General features: G+C 42.1%; 1 protein-coding gene and 1 pseudogene across 1 annotated transcript in view; one reads left to right on the top strand and one right to left on the bottom strand.

Annotated features, from left to right (window-relative positions):
• Positions 1-12,916, bottom strand: part of RAB5A (RAB5A, member RAS oncogene family) — a 37,196-nt gene extending 24,280 nt beyond the window's left edge. Inside the window, exons 1-2 of the mRNA XM_033212775.1 lie at positions 12,482-12,916; positions 8,643-8,898 (exon numbers count right to left, since the gene is read on the bottom strand). Of these exons, the coding sequence (XP_033068666.1) occupies positions 8,643-8,805 (163 nt within the window). The 5' untranslated portion in view covers positions 8,806-8,898; positions 12,482-12,916. The remainder of the gene's footprint in view (positions 1-8,642; positions 8,899-12,481) is intronic.
• Positions 12,917-13,019: 103 nt separating this feature from the next.
• On the top strand, positions 13,020-20,286 carry LOC117084231 (annotated as a pseudogene).
• Positions 20,287-21,415: the final 1,129 nt, after the last annotated feature.

Raw genomic sequence — 21,415 nt, 5'->3', positions numbered from 1 at the left:
TTTGGGAGGCCAAGGCAGGAGGATCACTTGAGGTCAGGAGTTTTAAGACCTGCTTGGGCAACACAGCAAGACCTCGCCTCTACAAAAACTTCAACATTAGCCAGGCACGGTGGTGCACACCTATAGTCCCAGCTACTTGGGAGGCTAAGGTGAGAAGACTGCTTGACCCAAGAGGCTGAGGCTGCAGTGAGCCAAGATCACGTCACTGCACTTCACCCTGGGCAACAGAGCAAGACCCTGTCTCAAAAAAAAAAAAAAAAAAATCAGAACACAACCAGAGAGCTAGCAAAAATAGACTAAATGCAGCCGGAATAAATCTCACAAAGTCCATACACTAAAGCTTATGCAAATTTACAGATTTCCTCAGAACGGAACTGAGACTACTTTCTATGTATATCCTCTTTTGGAGATATTTATATATAATATAAATCAGTACATTAACAGAAAGATCAGTTGGACATTTAGGCTTAATTTTTAAAAAGTGGCATATAATATCACTTTCAAAAACCTTTAATATATAGCACCAGATTACAATGTTTACTCAATTTGTCTCCCAAACTATACCAAGAAGTCGTCCCTGATTTCTACTTTTAGAATCATCAGAGATGATTTCCGGTTTCATTTTGATTTGCTTTAGACAACCTAGTATTTCCCATATATAACAAATAAAAGCAGCAAATTAGTGAATCAGTAGGAGCAGTTCACTAAGAGCTATTTGGCAAAATCATTCTACCAAACAGCTTGAGTATTTCCAAACCACCAGACAGCATCAACACACTAAGCATGGCAAGGCAGAAACTGATGCTCATAATGATTCCAAATCTTAAAATACATTTTAAGAAAACAAAAGTTAAATTGTATTGACTGTATTGTTTAATGAGAAGAGTATACAGTTTATAAGAACATCTGCTCTACAAGAATCCTTTTTTTTTTTTTTTTTTTGAGATGGAGTCTCGCTCTGTCACCCAGGTTGTAGTACAGTGGTGCAATTTCTGCTCACTGCAACCTCTGCCTCCCAGGTTGAAGCAATTCTCATGTCTCAGCCTCCCATGTCTCAGCAGTCTGTCACCCAGGCTGAAATGCAGTGGTGTGATCTCAGCTCACTGCAACCTCCGCCTCCCAGGTTCAAGCAATTATGCCTCAGTAGCTGGGATTACAGGCATATGACACCACGCCCTACTAATTTTTGTATTTTCAGTAGAGACAGTGTTTTGCCATGTTGGTCAGACTGGTTTCGAACTCCTGACCTCAGGTGATATGCCTGCCTCGGCCTTCCAAAGTGTTGGGATTACAGGCGTGAGCCACCACACCTGGCCTACAAGAATCCTGACCTAGTTCAACACTCTTGTGTTACAAATGTATAAACAGAGTTCACATAAATGCTTATGAAAGCATGTGAGGATGAGAACCACGCATACTGACTCCCAGCTCACAGGAATGTTAAAGTAGCCACATAATGATAATATTTTAAACTAACAAGTTAGGGAATAATTAAGACTACTGAAAGACTTTTTTAGGTTGTGACATAAACTGATATGAAATATCAAATATCTATCAACTTCTCTGGGTAATAACCTCTCAAATTCTGAATATGTACTTTTTAGAAGAAAATATCATGCATAAAGATAATATTATTTCACTTGAAACCAAATTATTAACTTCCACAAATTCTAACTATCAATGTATCAGAAAGTAGAATGAATATTTGAAACACACATTTTTTTCTCATGAATCAAAAACCACATGTTGGTGGTTTGGTCTCTAGGTCTTCTATTCTTTCTCAAAAGTATTTTTAACAATGTGCACATGCAAAAAGATAAAAGCACAGATTATAATGACACAAACAAGCCATTCTGAAGGCTAACAAGTGAAGGGCAACAGTAGAAAGCTTTCTGCTACTGGAAAAACATAAGTTATTTGGATCTAAAGTTTCTAGCTAGCTTTTCTGTTTAGGAAGTAACTTTATTTTCCCCAGCTTTATTAAGGTATTGTTGAAAAATAAAAACCGTATTCATTTACAATATATACTTATGATATATAATATGTTTTGATATATGTACACATTGTGAGGTGACTAAATCAAGGTAATTCAATACTGATCACCTCACCTACTTACCTTTTTTTTTTTTCTGAGACAAGAGTCTCACTCTGTTGCTCAGGCTGGAGTGCAGTGGTGCTATCTTGGCTCACTGCAACCTCCGTGGCAGAGTCTCACTCTGTTGCTCAGGCTGGAGTGCAGTGGCGCTATCTTAGCTCACTGCAACCTCCGTGGCAGTCTCACTCTGTTGCTTAGGCTGGAGTGCAGTGGCGCTATCTCAGCTCACCGCAACCTCTGCCTCCCAAGTTCAAGCAATACTCATGCCACAGGCGTGCACGACCACGCCCAGCTACTTTTTGCTTTTTTTTGTTTTTGTTGCAGGGATGGGGTTTGGCCATGTTGGCCAGGCTGGTCTCAAGCGATCTGCCCACTTTGACCTACCAAAGTGTTGGGATTACAGGCATGAGCCATGCGCCTGGCACTTACTATTTTTTAATGGTGAGGACATTTAACAATTTAGCAATTTTCAGGTACACATTATTAAGCAGTTACTGAAAGAAACTTTCTTTAACATACGCATACACGTAGTACTTTAGCCCTGTAATTTCTCCCTCTGAGAAACTTCCACAAATAACATAGTTGGGCTGGGCACAGTGGCTTACACCTATAATCCCAGCACCGTGGGAGGCTGAGGTGGGAGGACTGCTGTAGCCCAGGAGTTTGAGAGCAACTTAGGCACCAACAGTGAGACCTGTCTCTACAGAAAAATAAAAAATTAGCCAAGTGTGGGGTGCATGACTATAGTCAGTTCCAGCTACTTGGGAGGACCTCTTGAGCCCACATCAAGGCTGCAGTGAGCTTTGATGCCACCACTGCACACCAGCCTGGGCAACAGAGCAGGCTGTTTAAAAAAAAAAAAGGAAAACACACAAAGTTTTTGAAATCTTCAAATTTTCTAAATCAAATGCTATGCACTAGGTGTAACAGCTACTATCTCAAGATAATACCATGTCATGACAATACAACAAAAATATCAAGTGATAAAATGACTCAGCCAAAAGTAATAGTGGTGATGGTAACTGTAATAGCTATAATTTAATAAACCTTTTACTCCGTGCCAGGCATTGTGGTAAAAACTTTAATCTGGATACAGTCTTCTTTCTTAACCACAATGGTTTATTCTTGAGAATTACTTGGCCATGAATTGTTAGGTAAAATAGTATGTTAATAATAAGTTTGAAATAAGCCTTGTTTTTCTTCATTTTAACAGTAACTTTTATTCCTGTTAGATGTTGTTTTAGAATAAAAACAACTAGTTGGCCATGCTAACCAATTTAGATGGGTGTTAAATATATAAGTAGAAACAGCACTTCACTTAGAGTTAATAACTGCAATAAATTTCTTTTTTTTTTTTTAAGATGGAGTCTGGCTCTGTCGCCCAGGCTGGAGTGCAATGGCGCGAACTCGGCTCACTGCAACCTCCGCCTCCTGGGTTCAAATGTTTCTCCTGCCTCAATCTCCTGAGTAACTGGGGTTACAGGCACCCACCGCCAAGCTCAGCTAATTTTTGTATTTTTAGTAGAGATGAAGTTTCACCATGTTGGCCAGGCTGATCTCAAACTCCTGACCTCGTGATCTGCCAGCCTCACCCTCCCAAAGTGCTGGGATTACAGGCATGAGCCACTGCACCTGGTCAACAATGTTTTTAAAATTCCGACAAACACCACACCTCAAAAAAACCTCACAATTATTCTGTGTATGGGAGAATCAATGTTAGTATCAATGTAAAATCAACTACTCAGAACACATAAAGCAGTGGTTCTCAAACTTAGCTTGCCATTAGAATCATCTGGAAAAATTATTAAAACCTAGATTGTTGGTCCCACCCAAATGTTTTGATTCAACACGAGATTCTGCATTTTAACAAGTTCCTAGTTAATGCAGCTGCTTCTGGAAGTGGGAATGCTCTTTGAGGACCACTGTTCTAAGCTAATGTTCAAAAATCACAGAACCAGCAAGAGGAATGTTAATGTTTTCATGTACAGTTCTATTACCTAAACTTTAGGGTCTACAAGACATTTTTGATTAGTGCAAACAAAATTGTAACTGTGGTGTGAAACACTTTTCTCAGAAGAGAAAAAAAGGACTGTCTGCTTGTTATTTCACCGCATATTCTAACCACTGAGGATCGTTTATAAATATCACATAAATGTCTTCTTAAAAATAAATATTTCTTGAGAAGAGAAACTCCCTAGGAATCTTTAAAGTTTTTTCAGGTATTCAAGGTGCTAAATGAAAGATGGCCAGCCCTCATTCAACAAGTATTTACTGAAGAGCTACTGAGCCTAGAGATGCAGTACCAAGCAAAGAAGGAAGACAACTCTCTGAGCCTGCTGCTCCTTGTTAACCTCTCAGCTAACTTCAGACAAACAATAAAAACATAAATGTCATGCAAACTTTAAACCCCTATAAACAAGCTAGAACTCTCTAAATTGCTAAATCTGCTGCATGCAATTTCATCAAGAGTGCTATAGGGGTAAGATGCATGAAGTATGGTGAGGCAACAGGGATTCCTTTTTTTGTTGTTTGAAACAGGGTTCTCACTCTGTCACCTAGGCTGGAGTGTGGGGGTGCAGTCTCGGCTCACTGTAACCTCCGCCTGTTGAGTTCAAGCAATCCTCCCACCTCAGCCTTCTGAGGAGCTGGGACTACAGGTGTGTGCCACCACGCCTGGCCAATTTTCGTAATTTTTGTAAAGATGAGGTTTTGCTATGTTGGCCAGACTGGTCTCAAATTCCCAGACTCAAGTGATCTGCCCACCTCAGCTTCCCAAAGTGCTGAGATTACAGATGCGAGCCACCATGCCCATCGCAACAGGAATTTTTAAATCAAGTTATTATATTTAGGAAGAACCACACAAATTACAGAAGAAATCTTGATATTCTTAATGAATCCAGAATCCACAAAGAATGTAACATATGATATCCACCTTTGAACACAATCAAATAGAGATGAAAATTTTAAGTGAGTGCTTCACAACAATAACTCAAGTTAGGAGATATAAACAGTAAAGTGAAAATCAAACAGTTGAGGCCAGGCATGGTGGTTCACGCCTATAATTCCAGCACTTTGGGAGGCCAAGGCAGGTGGATCACATGAGGTCAGGAGTCTGAGACCAGCTTGGCCAAGATGGCAAAACCCTGTCTCTACTAAAAATACAAAAGTTCGTTGGGAGTGGTGGTGTGGGCCTGTAATCCCAGATACTCAGGAGGCTGAGGCAGGAGAATCACTTGAACCTGGGAAGTGGAGGTTGCAGTCAGCCTAGATCATACCACTGCATTCCAACCTGGGCCACGTAGTGTAACTCTGTCTCAAAAAGAAAAAAAAAAAAAAAAAAAAATCAGCAGTTGAAATGCAAAAGAGTTGGTTGGCTTCATTTTTCAGGTAACTTCTACTACCTGTCAGCCAAAACAAAAATACGTATTACCTGCAAGTTATGGACCTTTTGAGTTGATCATGAAATAGCTCAAACCTTAAAATTCTTAAATGTTTTACATCTACTCTAGCTCCTAAAGGTGAAGAGCTATGAGTACAGAGCATAAAAGAACAATGTCCACAGCTATAATCATAATGGTACTGTCATACCTCCTGAATAGTATTCACTCGGGCTCAGCACAGTGAAAAAGTATCCAATAAAGATTAATAGAAAGTTAGGCCAGGGGCAGTGGCTCATGCCTGTAATCTCAGCACTTGGAGAGCCCGAGGTGGGTGGATCACTTGAGGCCAGGAGTTCAAGACCAAGCTGGCCGACATGGTGAAACCCCATCTCTACTAAAAATACAAAAATTAGCCAGGAGTGGTGGCTTGCGCCTATAGTCCCAGCTACTTGGGGGGCTGAGGCATGAGCATCGCTCAATCTTGGGAAGTGGAGGTCACAGTGAGCCAGGGCAGCGCCACTGCACTCCAGCCTGGGCGACAGAGACCCTATCTCAAAAACAAAAATGGATTAATAGAAATTTGGAAGCAAATTCATTTTTGTTTTTAAATAGGAAGCTCTACAAATAGAAATGAAAATCTTTACGAAAAATTCATTAATGAAATCAAGACAATCTAACTGGTGTTACAAGGAGATTATATAGAGATACACACATATCAGAGATATGTTTATGATACACAGGATATGGGTTACATTTTTCTTTTAAACACCCTTCTTGAGCTATCATGAGGAAAACACAAACTTAGAAGTGGATTACCCAAAACAAGATAAAAATTCTAACCTTAAGCTCTTGCAAAGCTCCCCAGGAATTAAGTTCTATACTACAGTACTTCTGATTTTTTATTATTTTAATAAAATAATAAAGAGAGGAGAAAAGAGTAGCATAGAGTAACTCCCAAACGTATTTGGCCCAGGTATTTAACCCAGAATGCATATATACTTTGGGAAATGCTGCCATTAACAGTAAAGTAAGTGGGTGTACACGATCTAGCAGTCTTTAACCTTTTCCTACTAGACGGAACAGTTAGCTTTGATCAAATTGCTTCTGGAGGAAGTGAAACCTAGAGAAGCAGTATTTCATTATTAAAATGGATATAGTGTATTAACAACAACAACAAAATCACAAGTGGATGTATCTTCAAGGAAAAAAAAAAAATCACAAAGGATGTCCAATATATTGTGTATTAACATTTTTTAAAATGTCAAGACTTCTGACTCAAAAGCTCCATGATGCTTTCTGATGCTCAGCCATTAGAAAAAACATAAAACATTCTAATATAACATTGTAACAAGATATACAAAGGCCAGGAGGTAGTAGAGTCCTGTAACTTATCTTACTAGAATCAGTCTAAGATTATGAATAACATTCTCAAGCATATTTGCTGAAGAGCACTCACTAAATGCACAGTATAAAGTTTTGCTTCTGAAAGACAGATTCCAAGAAGTTGCCACATGCCAGTTGGTATCTACCTGTCTTATTTCCACAGTTTGACTTTAATTTTACAGGATGGGGTTAAAATATACATACGAATACCTCAGAAAAGAGCATTGCTTAATTACGTATCACTTGCAAAATATCGTGAATCTCAAACTGTGTCGTTCTTCCCACATTTCATCTAATTGAAAAGCATCATTTCACAGATTAAACAGCGGCCCAAAAGAGGCTCTCTTGTCCCACAGCTATATAATTATAGGTTTGATTAAAGTCTTTTTTTTTTTTTAGAGATGGGTTCTCATTGTGTTGCCCAGGCTAGACTTGAACTCCTAGGCTAAAATAATCCTGCCTCAGCCTCCAAATACCTGGGACTACAGGAACGCAGCACCATGCCCAGCTAAAATTCAATTTTCCCACTTTATGTCCTCTCTTGACAATACTGTACTGTTCGCTGTCTCCTTTTCACCCTGCATCTTACCTTCCCCTCATCTCTGTCGCACCATGACCACCTTGTCAGTGCCTACTCTTCCCCTTCTTGTTTCATCTTTTTCTTCAGGTTCCATTTTTCTGTCATGTCCCTTTCCATTAATCACTTTTTCTCTTCCCTTAACTTAGGAGCATTCTTACATGTACATCTTAGCAGGGAGCACCTGTAATCACAGCTACCTGGGAGGTTGAGAATGGAGGCTTGAGGCCAGGAGTTCAAGACCAACCTGGAAACACAGCGAGACTCTTACTCTTAATCCCAGCACTTTGGGAGGCTGAGACGGGTGGATCAAGAGGTCAGGAGATCGAGACCATCCTGGCTAACATGGTGCAACCCCATCTCTACTAAAAAATACAAAAAAAAACTAGCCGGGCGAGGTGGCGGGCGCCTGTAGTCCCAGCTACTCGGGAGGCTGAGGCAGGAGAATGGCGTAAACCCGGGAGGCGGAGCTTGCAGTGAGCCGAGATCGCGCCACTGCACTCCAGCCTGGGCGACAGAGCAAGACTCCGTCTCACAAATAAAAAAAAAAAAAAAAAAAAAAAAAACTTGCCTGGCATGGTGGCAAGCACCCCTAGGCCCAACTACTTAGTGGGAGGCTAAGGCGGGATGATCATTTGAGCCAAGAGTTCCAGGCTGCAGTCTGCAGTGAGTTATGATCCGGACACTGCACTCCAGCCTAGGCGACAGCAAGATCCCATCTCTTAAATAACAACAAAAAAAAGTACATCTAGCAGTATTTAATTACATTTAATTAATTTTACAAATAAGTATAATGATTTACAAATAGTTCAGTTATATAGATCAGAATTTGAGGTTACTTTTTTTACTATTCATTTTAAACCAACATAATTAAGCACAAACATGTACTGTATTAATTTGAAGAAGCTTCTACTTGTTAGCCAGAAATAGGTATCAGGTCAAATCTTATTACTGGAGACACTGATTCTACTCATGTTTTTATCTGTATTTTAGCGACAATATAACCACAAGGGATTAACCAAACAATCAAATGTAAAAACACATCATTTTAACAAAAATAAAGGCAAGTTTTAAAGCTTAAGGTAAGCTGAACAGCTCTTTTCTTCACTCTATGACTTAGCTATTCATAATCACACAATTGGAACATCAAAATACTTTGTCAACATATGATTCGATTAAATGAAGCAGGGAAAAAAGAAAATCTCACCCCCAATGGTACTCTCTTGAAATTCATGAAATTGGCCTTTCACAAACCGAAGCACTAGGCTTGATTTGCCAACAGCAGACTCTCCCAGAAGTACTAGTTTGAACTGGCATATTTTATTTCCAGTATTTGGCCCGTTGGGTCTTGTTGCACCTCGATTAGCCATGTCCAAATTTGAAATAAGTCCTTAATTTCAGATTCTTCAATGAACTTCCAGAATTCAAGGGGTCAATATTCTTCTTTCTGGAGGTAAAGAAACCTGTAAAGAAACAATTATGAATTAAGTATACAAATCAGTAAAGCAAATTTACTATTAATCACTTTAAATTTTGCCTATAGCACGATTATCTTAAGCTCTACTAGACCTTCAATGTCACTATCTTTTAAAGGAAATTTAAAGGTACAGGATTTGAGCCCAAAATCATTTTTTCTTTCTTTTTTTTAAAGGCTAACCTCAAAGCTTCAACTTTGTGCCAGGTAGTACTTTAAGTACTTAACTTCTCAACAATCCTATAAAATGAGATATTATTACAATCCTTATAAATGAGGAAACAAGCACAGAGATGTTAAGAAGCTTAATTGAGGTCACATAGGTACTGTCACAGAAGTGACACACAGCTGAGTTTCAAACCCAGACAAACTGAGGGATGACTCGAGTTCAAGTTCTGTAGCCAGGCTACTTGGGTTAACATTGTTTTGAGAAAAATTATGTTATTAATAAATGGGAAGCTTTTAGAAGAGACCCTAGAGTTTAATATTATTTGAAGTCCTCTGTTAAACGATGCATTTTTCATTTAATTAACGGTAATTTTGGACAACAAATATTTTCAGTATCCCAGGTTTGTGTGCCTAATGGCAGACAGACTTAAAATTGTTTCTTCATCTGCTCAAGTATACCGTACACAGAAATGCTAACAGTTGTTCTCTATGTGGTGGGATTATTACTGACTTATTTACTTACACTAATTGTAACTTTTTTGTAGTTTTAGACGAAATATATGCATGACTTTTTTTTTAATTTTTTTTTTTGAGAAAGGGTTTTGCTCTCTCACCCAGGCTGGAGTGCAAGTGGCGTGGCCATAGCTCACTGCAACCTAGACCTCCTGGGCTCAAGCAATCCTGCCACAACCTCCTGAGTAGCTGGGACTACAGGCGCTCAGAACCATGCCAGGCCACTTTTTTGGTAGAGACACTGTCCTGCTATGTTGCCCAGCATGATCTTGAACTCCTGGGCTCAAGCAATCCTCCTGCCTCAGCCTGGCAAAATGCTGGGATTACAGGTGTGAGCCACCACATCCAGCCTGCAGGCCATTATTTTTTATTTTAACAACACATTAAAAAATCTAGCCTGAATGGCGACTTCTATGCTAATTTTTAATCTCTAAGGAATTAGTGAATATTTGAAGAACCTTTTTCAATCCACTCACAAACCAATCTTAACAGTTTCCTTCTATCTTTAATCAAAATCCGAACATATTCTATTAAATCTGATGATTCCCTCTCTAAAAACCCTGCTATATTTCACTTAGCTACCTCATATAAGAAATATGTCTTTCACACTGGACACAGTGGCTTCTACTGGTAAATTCCAACACTTTGCGGTTGAGGCAGAAGGACTGCCTGGGCAACAGTGAGACCCTGTCTCTATATTAAAAACAAAAGAAAGAAATATGCCTTTCCCATAAAATCAGTTTATAATATGCTCTTGATACTGAATTCCCTAACATGTCCACGAGATCTTAGTTCTTAAGGCAATAAAACTACCTTCCTGCCTTAACTAAACACCAGCTTTTTAGAGTCCTTATCTTTACTATCACATTCTGAAATATTTACAGATTAATTGAGGTAATATCTGAGTTGCTTCCAAATAACGAGGTATAAACAAAAATGCCCCCTCCCCACAAACATACCAGACTTGGGGGTCTAATCCTGGCTATACCAATTTACGCCTGGGCAAATTCTTTAATTTCCAAGTCTCTATTCCCATAATATCTAACTTGCATAGCTGCTGTGAGAATTAAATGAAACAATACATGTAAACAATCTCTAATAAACATAGTAGGGATTGAAATTGCCAATAATGTGGTCCTTTGATAAGAAAATATCTAGAGAACATATGTACTGAAAACGTACCAATACATCTTCAGATATTACACAAGCAGTATCAATTAAAACATTTTCCATTTGTCTTTTTATCTACGAAAACAAGAAATTACTTATCAAGGACAATATGCTCCAAATTTCTACGGTACTTCCAAAATTTCAGGCAAAACATCAGACTCCCATTAAAAAAAAAAAATCAAACAAGATTCTGATTTCACTTTGGCTTTTAAGGTTTAAAGCTACTTGGCCTGGCGCGGTGGCTCAAGCCTGTAATCCCAGCACTTTGGGAGGCCGAGACGGGCGGATCACGAGGTCAGGAGATCGAGACCATCCTGGCTAACATGGTGAAACCCCGTCTCTACTAAAAAATACAAAAAACTAGCCGGGCAAGGTGGCAGGCGCCTGTAGTCCCAGCTACTCGGGAGGCTGAGGCAGGAGAATGGCGTAAACCCGGGAGGCGGAGCTTGCAGTGAGCTGAGATCCGGCCACTGCACTCCAGCCCGGGCGACAGAGCGAGACTCCGTCTCAAAAAAAAAAAAAAAAAAAAAAAGGTTTAAAGCTACTTAACTGTGGCTACTTCCTTTGAGGATCTCAAACAGGAAATAACTAGAGTTAATAGTAAATACACACTTAGCATAACACTAAGGTTAAAAATTACGTGTATTCATTTGTATTCACTGCTTACTGACACTTCTGTTTTGCAAAACAAGAATTTTGCATAATATAGATTTGTAGTCTTTTGAAAATAACTGTTATTCATTCTATAGTAAAAATCCTTCTAAGGGTTCTTTGATCAAAAAATTGACTGGGCACTTATTTTGTGCCAGGCACTGTTCCATGTACTTTGCTTACACAAATGCTGAGTTATCATTTCCATTTTACTTTAGGAATAAAGTTTATGAGCAGTCTTGAGTATTCCCAGAGGTGTGCAAGTGTTTTTTTCTTATTATGTGAAAGGCAACTGATTGAACGCTTTGATTCCACTTATGCAAGACAAAAACCAAGTATACGAACTATGACAGTCAGAACTTAAAAGTTTTAAAGTCTCAGAGGTAAACAGCTTCCAGGGAAGATAACACCACAACAAGTTTCATGGTCTCTACCCAGTGAAGGAGTTCAGCGGTCCTGTTATCTCGAATTTACTTAACGCTGTAGTTCACTACCTTCCATACGTAAGACAAGAGTCTCTAGACGGCCCATTTTGACGAGTCTCCCACCCACCGACACTACTCGTCTTTGGAAGTTGCAGGTAGGCGGAGCTCCCCACATTCACACCTGCAGTAGGCCCGGGTTCCTGCTTGGAGAGCACCTGAGTAGCTTATAGCCAACTCCAGATCGCCTGGATAAGCAGCATTCGCCAGGTCCCTTGGCCTTTCCAACCTCCTCCCCCGAACCTGGCTGGCTTTGACCGAGACCCCCAGGACTGCCAGCACAGGGACCAGGCGGAACCGCGGCCTCCAGTACACTTTCCACGGCGCCATCTTGAGAAGGGAAAGGGTGACACCCGTCGCTCCCTCAGTCAGTCCCCAAATCCCGGTCTCCAGAGCCCCTTGAGGATGAGTCACTAGGGCTGGCAGAACAAGACGCCGGGTTCGATAGTTCTGTGGTCCAGGCCACCGCTGCGCATGAGGGAGAAGGGGCGCGGGTCTTAGTACCCGCAGGGCCGCGGACAAGCTGGGGATCGCGGACAACCTGGGGTCCAGGCCCCCCCTGCGCAGGGGGAGAGGCGGTTCGGTTACCTGAGACCGCAGCAAGCCGGGCTGCGGGGCTGAAGCTTCCTGGCACCAAGGCCCAGGCGTGGCCCGTAGGATGAGAGTGTGTCTATGGCGGTGGTGGTGGTGGCGGCGGCGGCGTCGTCTGCTCTTCGCGTCGCTCCCCTCACACTGGACTGTGCGGGGCTCTTGCCGTGGTGCCGCCCCTGTTGGGCTCCGTCTCCGCCTCTCGCCGCTCCGCCTTCCTCTTTCCTTTCCCCTCCTCCGCCGCCGCCGCCGGCGCTGGAGTTCCGACGAATTCTTCCTCCTCCTCCTCCCTCTGCCTCCTCCCCTAAGGCCAGCCGCCGGCTCCTTCACGAACCAAAACACAAACACTCAAGTCCCACCGCCGGAGCCACTTCCGCTGTCCGGTGTCGGCCCCGCCGCCACGTCGCTGCACGCAGCGAACTACGCCCCTTCGTCACTTCCCGTCATCGCCAGTCCCACCGCTCCATCCGCTTCCCCGCCCCTTCCCGAATCCCTCCCCGCCCAGGTCTGTTCGCGGGGCGGGGCGAGGCAAGATGTCACGTGACCCTGCGAGTGGCTCTGACCGGAGCTGGGCGCCTTTCTCCCCTTCCCCCACCCCAGGTACGCGCGGCCACGCCCTCTCTAGCGCCATTGTTATTTGGGCTGGGGGTCTCTGGGCTCCCGGCGGCCGGGTTCGGGGGAAATTCTTTTACTATGCTTTGGGGGAAGACCAAACTATCTTATTTTTTTGTTTTTTGTGCCCAGCCCTTGTGGGAGCGGCAAGGTTCCCTCACCCCAATCCTGGCACCTCGTCGAAGGGGCTTTATTAGAGGGAACTTGTCTAGCACTAGAGAACCTCCGCCTGAAAAATGTCCCTGGGGTTGGGTGGGTTGGTAAAGGTTGGTAAAACGCATTTACCCCAAGTAGGAAGAGAGGACCCTTCCTATCCCAAAAGCCGCCTTTAGGCGCTGACAAAAGTCGCTTGTATTAAGAGTTTACGTGGTTTTGGTAGGGGGCGGGGAGGGCCAAATCCTAAAATAGCATCTACCTTTTATTCAGAATTTCCCTTCGCTCTTTACTGTACTAAATGCTTTACAGGAATTATCCACTTGAATTCTTACGCTAGGAGTCTTTCATTCTGAAACTAACTTGTTAATCGTTTGTTCCCTACATTCGAATTTTAGTTCCCCTTGGTGGTCCTCACCGCTGTAAATCTGTGTCCAGCCCAGTGCCTGGCAGCCAAGTTTTCAGTTCTAGTTGTAGATGTTTTACAGGTAAATAATTTGAGACACAAGAGCTTGAGTAACTTGTCCGGGATCACTGCTGTGTGGTGTCTAAGCTGGATTCTGATCTGCGGGTTGGCTCCAGAACGTGAGTTGTTGAACACAATTCTGGTGAAAGACTACCCAAGACGTTCGTTACCCTCCTGGGGGACCTACTGAAGATGTGAATCCCACACCATAGTCAGTCTCTGGAAAGGCTTTTGCCACCAACCCCTCCCCAGCCTCCGCCAGAAACATTGTTTTGGTAATTTGGTAGAAGAATATTAAATTGATTTTCCTTCAGGATAAAGGCAACTTTTCAGTTTGCAGTTTACAATGTATAGCTCTGTTGTGATGGCGAGAATATTGTCTTTGAAGCATACCGGGTTAAGGTATCCTGTGGGCGTGCAGTGGGCGGCATTGTGTAACGAAGATGATTTGAACTTTGAACAGCCAGCCTTTCAGATCAACTACCCAGTTGCCAGAAGAACGTAATGTGTCATACGTAAATGGTACCTGTGGCATTTTATTCTCAAGGAGTTGTTCCAATATTAAGTATTAATCATGGTGATAGCTCTGGAACAATCCCAGGAGGAATCAGGAAATAGGATATGTGACATCAGTTTTGTCATGTCAACAGCATGCCCAAAACCAAACCTATTCCACTCCAAACCTGCTTCTGCTTAGAGAATGGCATTAACATCCTTCCAGTCACCCAGACTTGGAACTGCAGAATCATCTTCAACTCTTTCTTCTCACAAACCATTGTCCATTCTATCAACAAATTATCTAATCCCCAAATTTGAGGTCTAATCCCAACACCTGGTCCATGGAGTGTTATATAAACTGAAATTAATGCATACTGCTGCTCTTTCTGTCCATTCTTTACGCTAGCCACTCTACTAAAAAAATGTTCAATGCTGTCTCATTATTACCAGTCTAAAGTTCTTTAACTCTAGTCCCAACCCACGTTTCTTTCGTTCTGTTTCTATAGAATCCCTCTCCCCAAACTCTTTATTTGTCCCATGACCACACGTATCTGCGTTCCCTGAATATTGCCTGTGTGTTGCCATCTTGGTGTCTGATCACTTTTTTTTTTCTCCACGTGGAACACTATTATTGCCAATAACTGCTGACTCCATCTCAGCCAGGACACCAGTTCCTCTGGACAGCATCTGCAGATACTTCTACTAGATTTAATTATTATTTTTTCTGTAATTTCACAATACTTTGCCTTACTCTCTATAATGGCTGTCTTAAAATCTGCCTTATTTTAATAGTTAATGAGCACCTGGACTTTACTCCTTAGCCTTTCATTGAATTATAAGGTTTTTAAGAGCTGTGACCATCAGTTATTCATCATTTCAGTTCTTCACAAAAGACCTTTGACTGCTATAGTAGGAACCCCCAAAGTATTGGTGAACTAATTACATTTAGAATTGTGAACATTAGATTAAGAAGACCTCACAACGAAACATCCGATGCTGAAATTTACAAATTACAAAATACTCCCTATTTCATCGTTCCAGTATGTTGCTTCCTCACTCATTCCTGTTTACTGATTTTGTCTTCACCTCTTTCGTGAGTACATTTCACAATATTTTACAATTTAGTCATAGTGTTTGCCTGGAAGAGTGCTGCCCTGGTGGCTGGCATTTCTAAAGATCCAGTAGTAATTTTAGAGAAATTAAAATGCTACAGTAAAGCTCTGTTGTTGTATTGCCACTTGCAATATGCTTGTGTTTTCTCTTTCATAGCCCCAGATAACTGAGGAGGACTAATAATTGTATATATTTTAGTGTCAAATGTGGAGTCCTGCCAGTTGATAGAATTTGTTACGGAAGGTACAAAATGGAGAAATAATCATAAAGACTTAAACACTGTCTTTGGTGCTTATACTGCCCTCAAATCTCTAAATACTCAATAACAAATTCCCAGTGGCAGGCGCCTCTCAACCATTCACAGGTCCCCATACCCTTTTCCTTCTCTTCCAGGAAATCTGTCCTCCCTTGTGTAGCTAAAGAATGAATCTTTGCATAGATGATAATGAAAGTTTACATTTACTTTTAATTGGAACTATCTGGAGACAATTCAAAATTTTTCCTGGAGACAAACCAACAGTAACTCAAACATTGGCATGGCAGCAAGTCAGTGAATAAAAGGCTGTGAAAACTTAAGCCAGTCATGTTTAAAAAGTTTGTGTCTTTGGAGGGCATCATGCAGGCTGCAGCTCAAATGTCATCTACCTAAGGGACTTCTAAGCCCACTAATTTTAAAGTGCTTTCTTACATAACGAAGCGGTCTGTTGTCTTCATAACAGCACTATTTGATATGATATTATGCAGTCTTCATAACACTTAGCACCATTTGATACGATATTTTGCATCATTCCACTTGATGGTTATCTATCCTTACTAGACTATAAGCTCCATGAAGTAGGAGTTGGGTTATACAGTCAGTCCATCTGCTGGTGACTGGTTCTTGGACACTCCCCTATTCCCCCACCATGAGAGTACCAAAATTTGCAGATGCTCTAGTCACATGTAAAATGGTGTAGTATTTGCATGTAGGCTATTCTGTATGCTTTAAATCATCTTCAGATTACTTACAATAAGTAATACAATGTAAATGATATGTAAATAGTTGTATTGTTTTTTAATTTGTATTATTTTGTGTTTTTTTCATTTTTTAACTCAAATACTTTCTATGGAATACAGAGGGCTAACTGTATTCCCAACACTGACACAAAATGGGGAGGGACTCAATACCTATGTGTAGAATGACTGAATGAATTGAATGAGGCCTTACCTTGATTTACATACTGCAAAGTCATTTGAAGAATTTATGGGGATTTATTGAATGCAGTGGCCACTTTTGGGGTTCCTGTGTCTTTCTTCACAATCCAATCCAGCCTACATGCAAACAACCATGTTTAAGGGACCTGCAGTAGGTATTCATCTTGGCACCATCTACTCTTGTGTGGTGGTTTTCCAGCATGGAAAAATAGAAGTAATTGCCAATGATCAGGGAAATCCAATCACTCCAAGCTATGTCACCTTTACTGATACCGAACAATTGCTCAGTGATGCCACAAAGAATCAAGTTGCAATGAACCCCATGAACGCACTTTTTGATGCCAAATCTGATTGCTGATTGGACACAGACTTGCTTATGCTGTTGTGCAGTCTGATATGAAGCATTGGCCCTTCATGGTAGTGAATAATGCTGGCAGGCCCAAGGTCCAAGTAGAATACAAGGGAGAGATAAAAAAAACTTCTGTCCAGAAAGGTGTCCTCGAGGGCACGGGTCCTCAATCCCCAGGCCACGGACTGGTACCGGGCTGTGGCCTGTTAGGAACTGGCTGCGCAGCAGGAGGTGAGTGGCAGCAAGTCAGTGAATCTTCATCTGTATTTACAGCAGCTCCCCATCATTCACATTATCACCTGAGCTCCTGTCAGGTCAGTGGCAGCATTAGATTCTCATGAGTGTCAACCCTATTGTGAATTGCACATGCAAGGGATCTAGCGCTTCTTATGAGAATCTAATGCCTGATGATCTGTCACTGTCTTCCATCACCTCCAGATGGGACAGTCTAGTTGTGAGAAAACAAGTTCAGGGCTCCTACTGATGGTACATTATGATGAATTATATAATTATTTCATTATATATTACAATGTAATAATAATATAAAGTGCACAATAAATGTAATGTGCTTGAATCATCCTAAAACTATTGTCCCCCCATCCTACCCCCTGCTACTTGGTCTGTGGAAAAATTGTCTTCCATGAAGCTGGTCCCTGGTGCCAAAAAGGTTGAGGACAGCTGCTCTGTTGTTCTGACAAAGATGAAGGAAATGGCAGAAGCCTACCTTGGGAAGAGTGTTACCAACGCTGTGGTCACAATATCAGCTTAGTTTAATGATTCTCAGCATCAGGCTACCAAAGATGCGGGAACTGTTACTTATCTCAATGTACTGAGAATTATCAGTGAGCAAACTGCTGCTTCTGTTGCTTATGCCTTAGACAAAAGGTTGGAGCTCAAAGAAACGTGCCGATCTTTGACCTTGGAAGTGGTACTTTTGAATTTTTATTTATTTATTTTTTTGAGATGGATTCTCACTCTGTTACCCAGGCTGGAGTGGTGCGATCTTGGCTCACTGTAATCTCTGCCTCCAGGGTTCAAGTGATTCTCTTGCCCCAGCCTCCTGAGTAGTTGGGATTACAGGCGCCCACCAACACACCTGGCTAAGTTTTTTTGTGGTTTCACCGTGTTGGCCAGGCTGGTCTTGAACTCCTGACTTCAGGTGATCTGTCCCCCTCAGCCTCCCAAAGTGCTGGGATTACAGGCGTGAGCCACCATTCCTGGCTTTTTTTTTTTTTTGTGAGACAGAATCTCACTCTGTTGCCCAGGCTGGAGTGCAGTGGTGCAATCTTGGCTCACTGCAACCTCTGCCTCCAGGGTTCAAGCCATTCTTGTGCCTCAGCCTCCCAAGTAGCTGGGATTACAGGCATGCGCCACCATCCTCAGCTAAGTTTTGTATTTTTAATACAGGGTTTTGCCATGTTGGCCAGGCTGGTCTCGAACTCTTGACCTCAGGTGATCTGCCTGCCTCAGCCTCCCAAAGTACTAGGATTACAGGCGTGAGCCACTGCACTTGGCCTGGAAGTGGCACTTTTAATGTGTCAATCCTCACCGTTGAGGATGGAATCTTTGAGGTGAAATCTACAGCAGGAGACACCAACTTACGTGGAAAAGACTTTGACAACCAAGTGGTCCACCGTTTTATTGCCGAGTTCAAGCACAAGCATACAAAGGATATCAGTGAGAATAAGAGAGCTGTCTGACATCTCCATACTGCTTGTGAACATGCTAAGTACACTCTGTCTTGAGCAACCAGGCTAGTATTGAGATCCATTTTCTCTATGAAGGAATCAACTTCTATACCTCTTACACATGCCCGATTTGAAGAACTGAATGCTGACCTTTTCTGTGACACCTGGACCCCGTAGAGAAAGCCCTTCAAGATGCCAAACTAGACAAGTCACAGATTGATGATATTTTCCTGGATGATGGTTCTACTTGTATCCTCAAGATTCAGAAGCTTCTCTAAGACTTTTTCAATGGAAAATAACTGAATAAAGAGCATGAGCCCTAAAGAAGCTGTTGCTTATGGTGCAGCTGTTCAAGCAGCCATTCTGTCTGGCAACAAATCTGAAAATGCTCAAGATTTGTTGCTCTTGTATGGCATTTTTCCTTTCCATGGTTTTGAAACTGCTGGTGTAGTCATGACTGTTCTCATTAAGCATAATACTACCATTCCTTCCACGCAGACAGACCTTTACTACCTACCCTGACAAGCATCTTGATGTGCTTATTCAGGTTTATGAAGGTGAGCATGTCATGACCAAGGATACCAACCTGCTTGGCAAGTTTCAACTCATAGGCATACCTTTTGCACTCCAAGGTGTTCCTCACATTGAAGTCACATTTGAAATTGGTGCCAATGGCATCTTCAATGTCTCTGCTGTGCACAAGAGTACAGGAAAAGAGAACAAGAGTACTGTCACTAATGACAAGGGCCATTTTAGCAAGAAAGACATTAAGCGTATGGTCCAGGAGGCTGAGCAGTACAAAGCTGAAGATGAGAAGCAGAGACAGGTGTCATCCAAGAATTCCCTTGAATCCTGTGAATTCAACATGGAAGCAACTGTTGAAGATGAGAAACTTCAAGGCAAGATTCATGATGAAGACAAACAGAAGATTCTTGTCAGGCGTAATGAAATTATTAATTGGATAGATAAGAATCAGGCCGTTGAGAAGGAAGAATTTGAACATCAGCAGAAAGAGCTGGAGAAAGTCTGCAATCCCATCATTACCAAGCTGTAGCAGAGTGCAGGAAGAATGCCTAGGGGATTCACTGTTGGTGGATCTTCTCCCTCTGGTGGTGCTTTCTCAGGGCCCACCACTGAATAAGATAACCCAAGTATAGATGCAGCATCGTTCCACACACTTAAAACATTGAAGGACCCAAGTATGTAGCAAATTCTGTGGCAGTTTTTTTTTTTTATCAGTCAATGTAGTTTAATTTTTCCCAGTCAAAATTTGCCCGAAAAAGCATGTAATCTCATTAAAAAAAAAAAAAAAAAAGGTACACAGAAAGTAAGCCTTTAAAGGAATTGGAGAGATCATTCCAAACTGGGGCAGGAAATTGAGTTGAATTTGTGAGGAAGATGGTGTTTGAGAGACATAGAAAGATGGCTGAGTCAATAGGGGCAGTGGGCCTTAAACTCCTGTAGAGGAGATACAATCAAATCTATAACACAAAGTTGTTGGAGAGTGCCAGAGTGTCATCCATGCCAGTTCAATATCTACTGGTCAGTTCTACAGTGGCTTATCAAAGCCTCTTTTAGATCAGACCCTGTGCATGCCTTTAGAAGGCTTGCTCTTCAAGAAGCATCTAGTTTAGTATGCAGACATGGAAACCCACATAGATCATAGTAGGATAAATACTATGTTACAAATAAGTTTGAGGTGCTATGGGAGCGTGAAAGAAGGAGACCCATGGCTGGGGCTGGTGGTTCATGCCTGTAATCCCAGCACTCTGGGAGGCCAAGGCTGGCGTATCACAAGGTCAGGAGATCGAGACCATCCTGGCTAACACGGTGAAACCCCGTCTCTACTAAAAACACAAAAAGTTAGCCGGGCATGGTGGCAGGTGCCTGTAGTCCCAGCTACTCAGGAGGCTGAGGCAGGAGAATGGCATGAACCCAGGAGGTGGAGGTTGCAGTGAGCCGAGATCGTGCCACTTCACTTCAGCCTTGGTGACAGAGTGAGGCTCCGTCTCAAAAAAAAAAAAAAGGAGACCCAACCCAGGACGTGCTACTGGGAAGACATGCTACTAGGAAGAAGTAATCCCTGGGTTGAGTCTTGAAGAGCATTTACCAGGCAAGGAGGGCAGAGGATGTGTTGGAATAAAGCATTCCAAGCAAAGGGGACAATAGGAGCAAAAGTAGAAAGTCATAAAGTAGGCTGGGTGTGGTGACTCATACCTGTAATCCTAGCACTTTGGCAGGCCAAGGCAGGTGGATCACCTGAGGTCAGGAGTTCGAGACCAGCCTGGCCAACATGGTGAAACCCCCATCTCTACTGAAAGTACAAAAATTAGCTAGGCGTGTTGGCAGGTGCCTGTAATCTCAGCTGCTTGGGAGGCTGAGGCAGGAGAATCGCTTGAGCCCCGGAGACGGAGTTTGCTGTGAGCCAAGATTGCACCACTGCACTCCAGCCTGGGTGACAGAGTGAGACTCCGTCTCAAAAACAAAACAAAACGAAACCAGAAAGTCATAACATAGCCCAGTGTGTGAGTGGATCTGCAAGTCCTGGGTTGAGCTGTAGTACAGGCTGCAGTAAGGTGGCAAGCGTCAGGGATGAAGCTGAAGAGGTTGGCAGGGACCGGATCACAGAGGTCCAATTTATGTTTCTGAAGGTTCTCTCTGGCGATCCTTGGGGTGAGGAGAGACTGCAGTGAGCTAACATGAAGGCCAGTGTAAGGGTGATTGCAAGATTCCAGTTAAGATGTAATGAGATCTAAACCAAGTCTGTGACTGTGAAGACATCAGAGATGTTAACCCACATTTCTTATTTTTTTCCTAACATTTTATGATGAACATTTTCAAACATTCAGAAAATCAAAGTA

This window comes from Trachypithecus francoisi, unplaced genomic scaffold, assembly GCF_009764315.1.
Source record: "Trachypithecus francoisi isolate TF-2019V2 unplaced genomic scaffold, Tfra_2.0 Lachesis_group0, whole genome shotgun sequence".
In the NCBI taxonomy this organism is placed as follows: domain Eukaryota; kingdom Metazoa; phylum Chordata; class Mammalia; order Primates; family Cercopithecidae; genus Trachypithecus; species Trachypithecus francoisi.
Note: the sequence above shows the minus strand (reverse complement) of the source record. Positions and strands in the feature narration are given on the sequence as shown.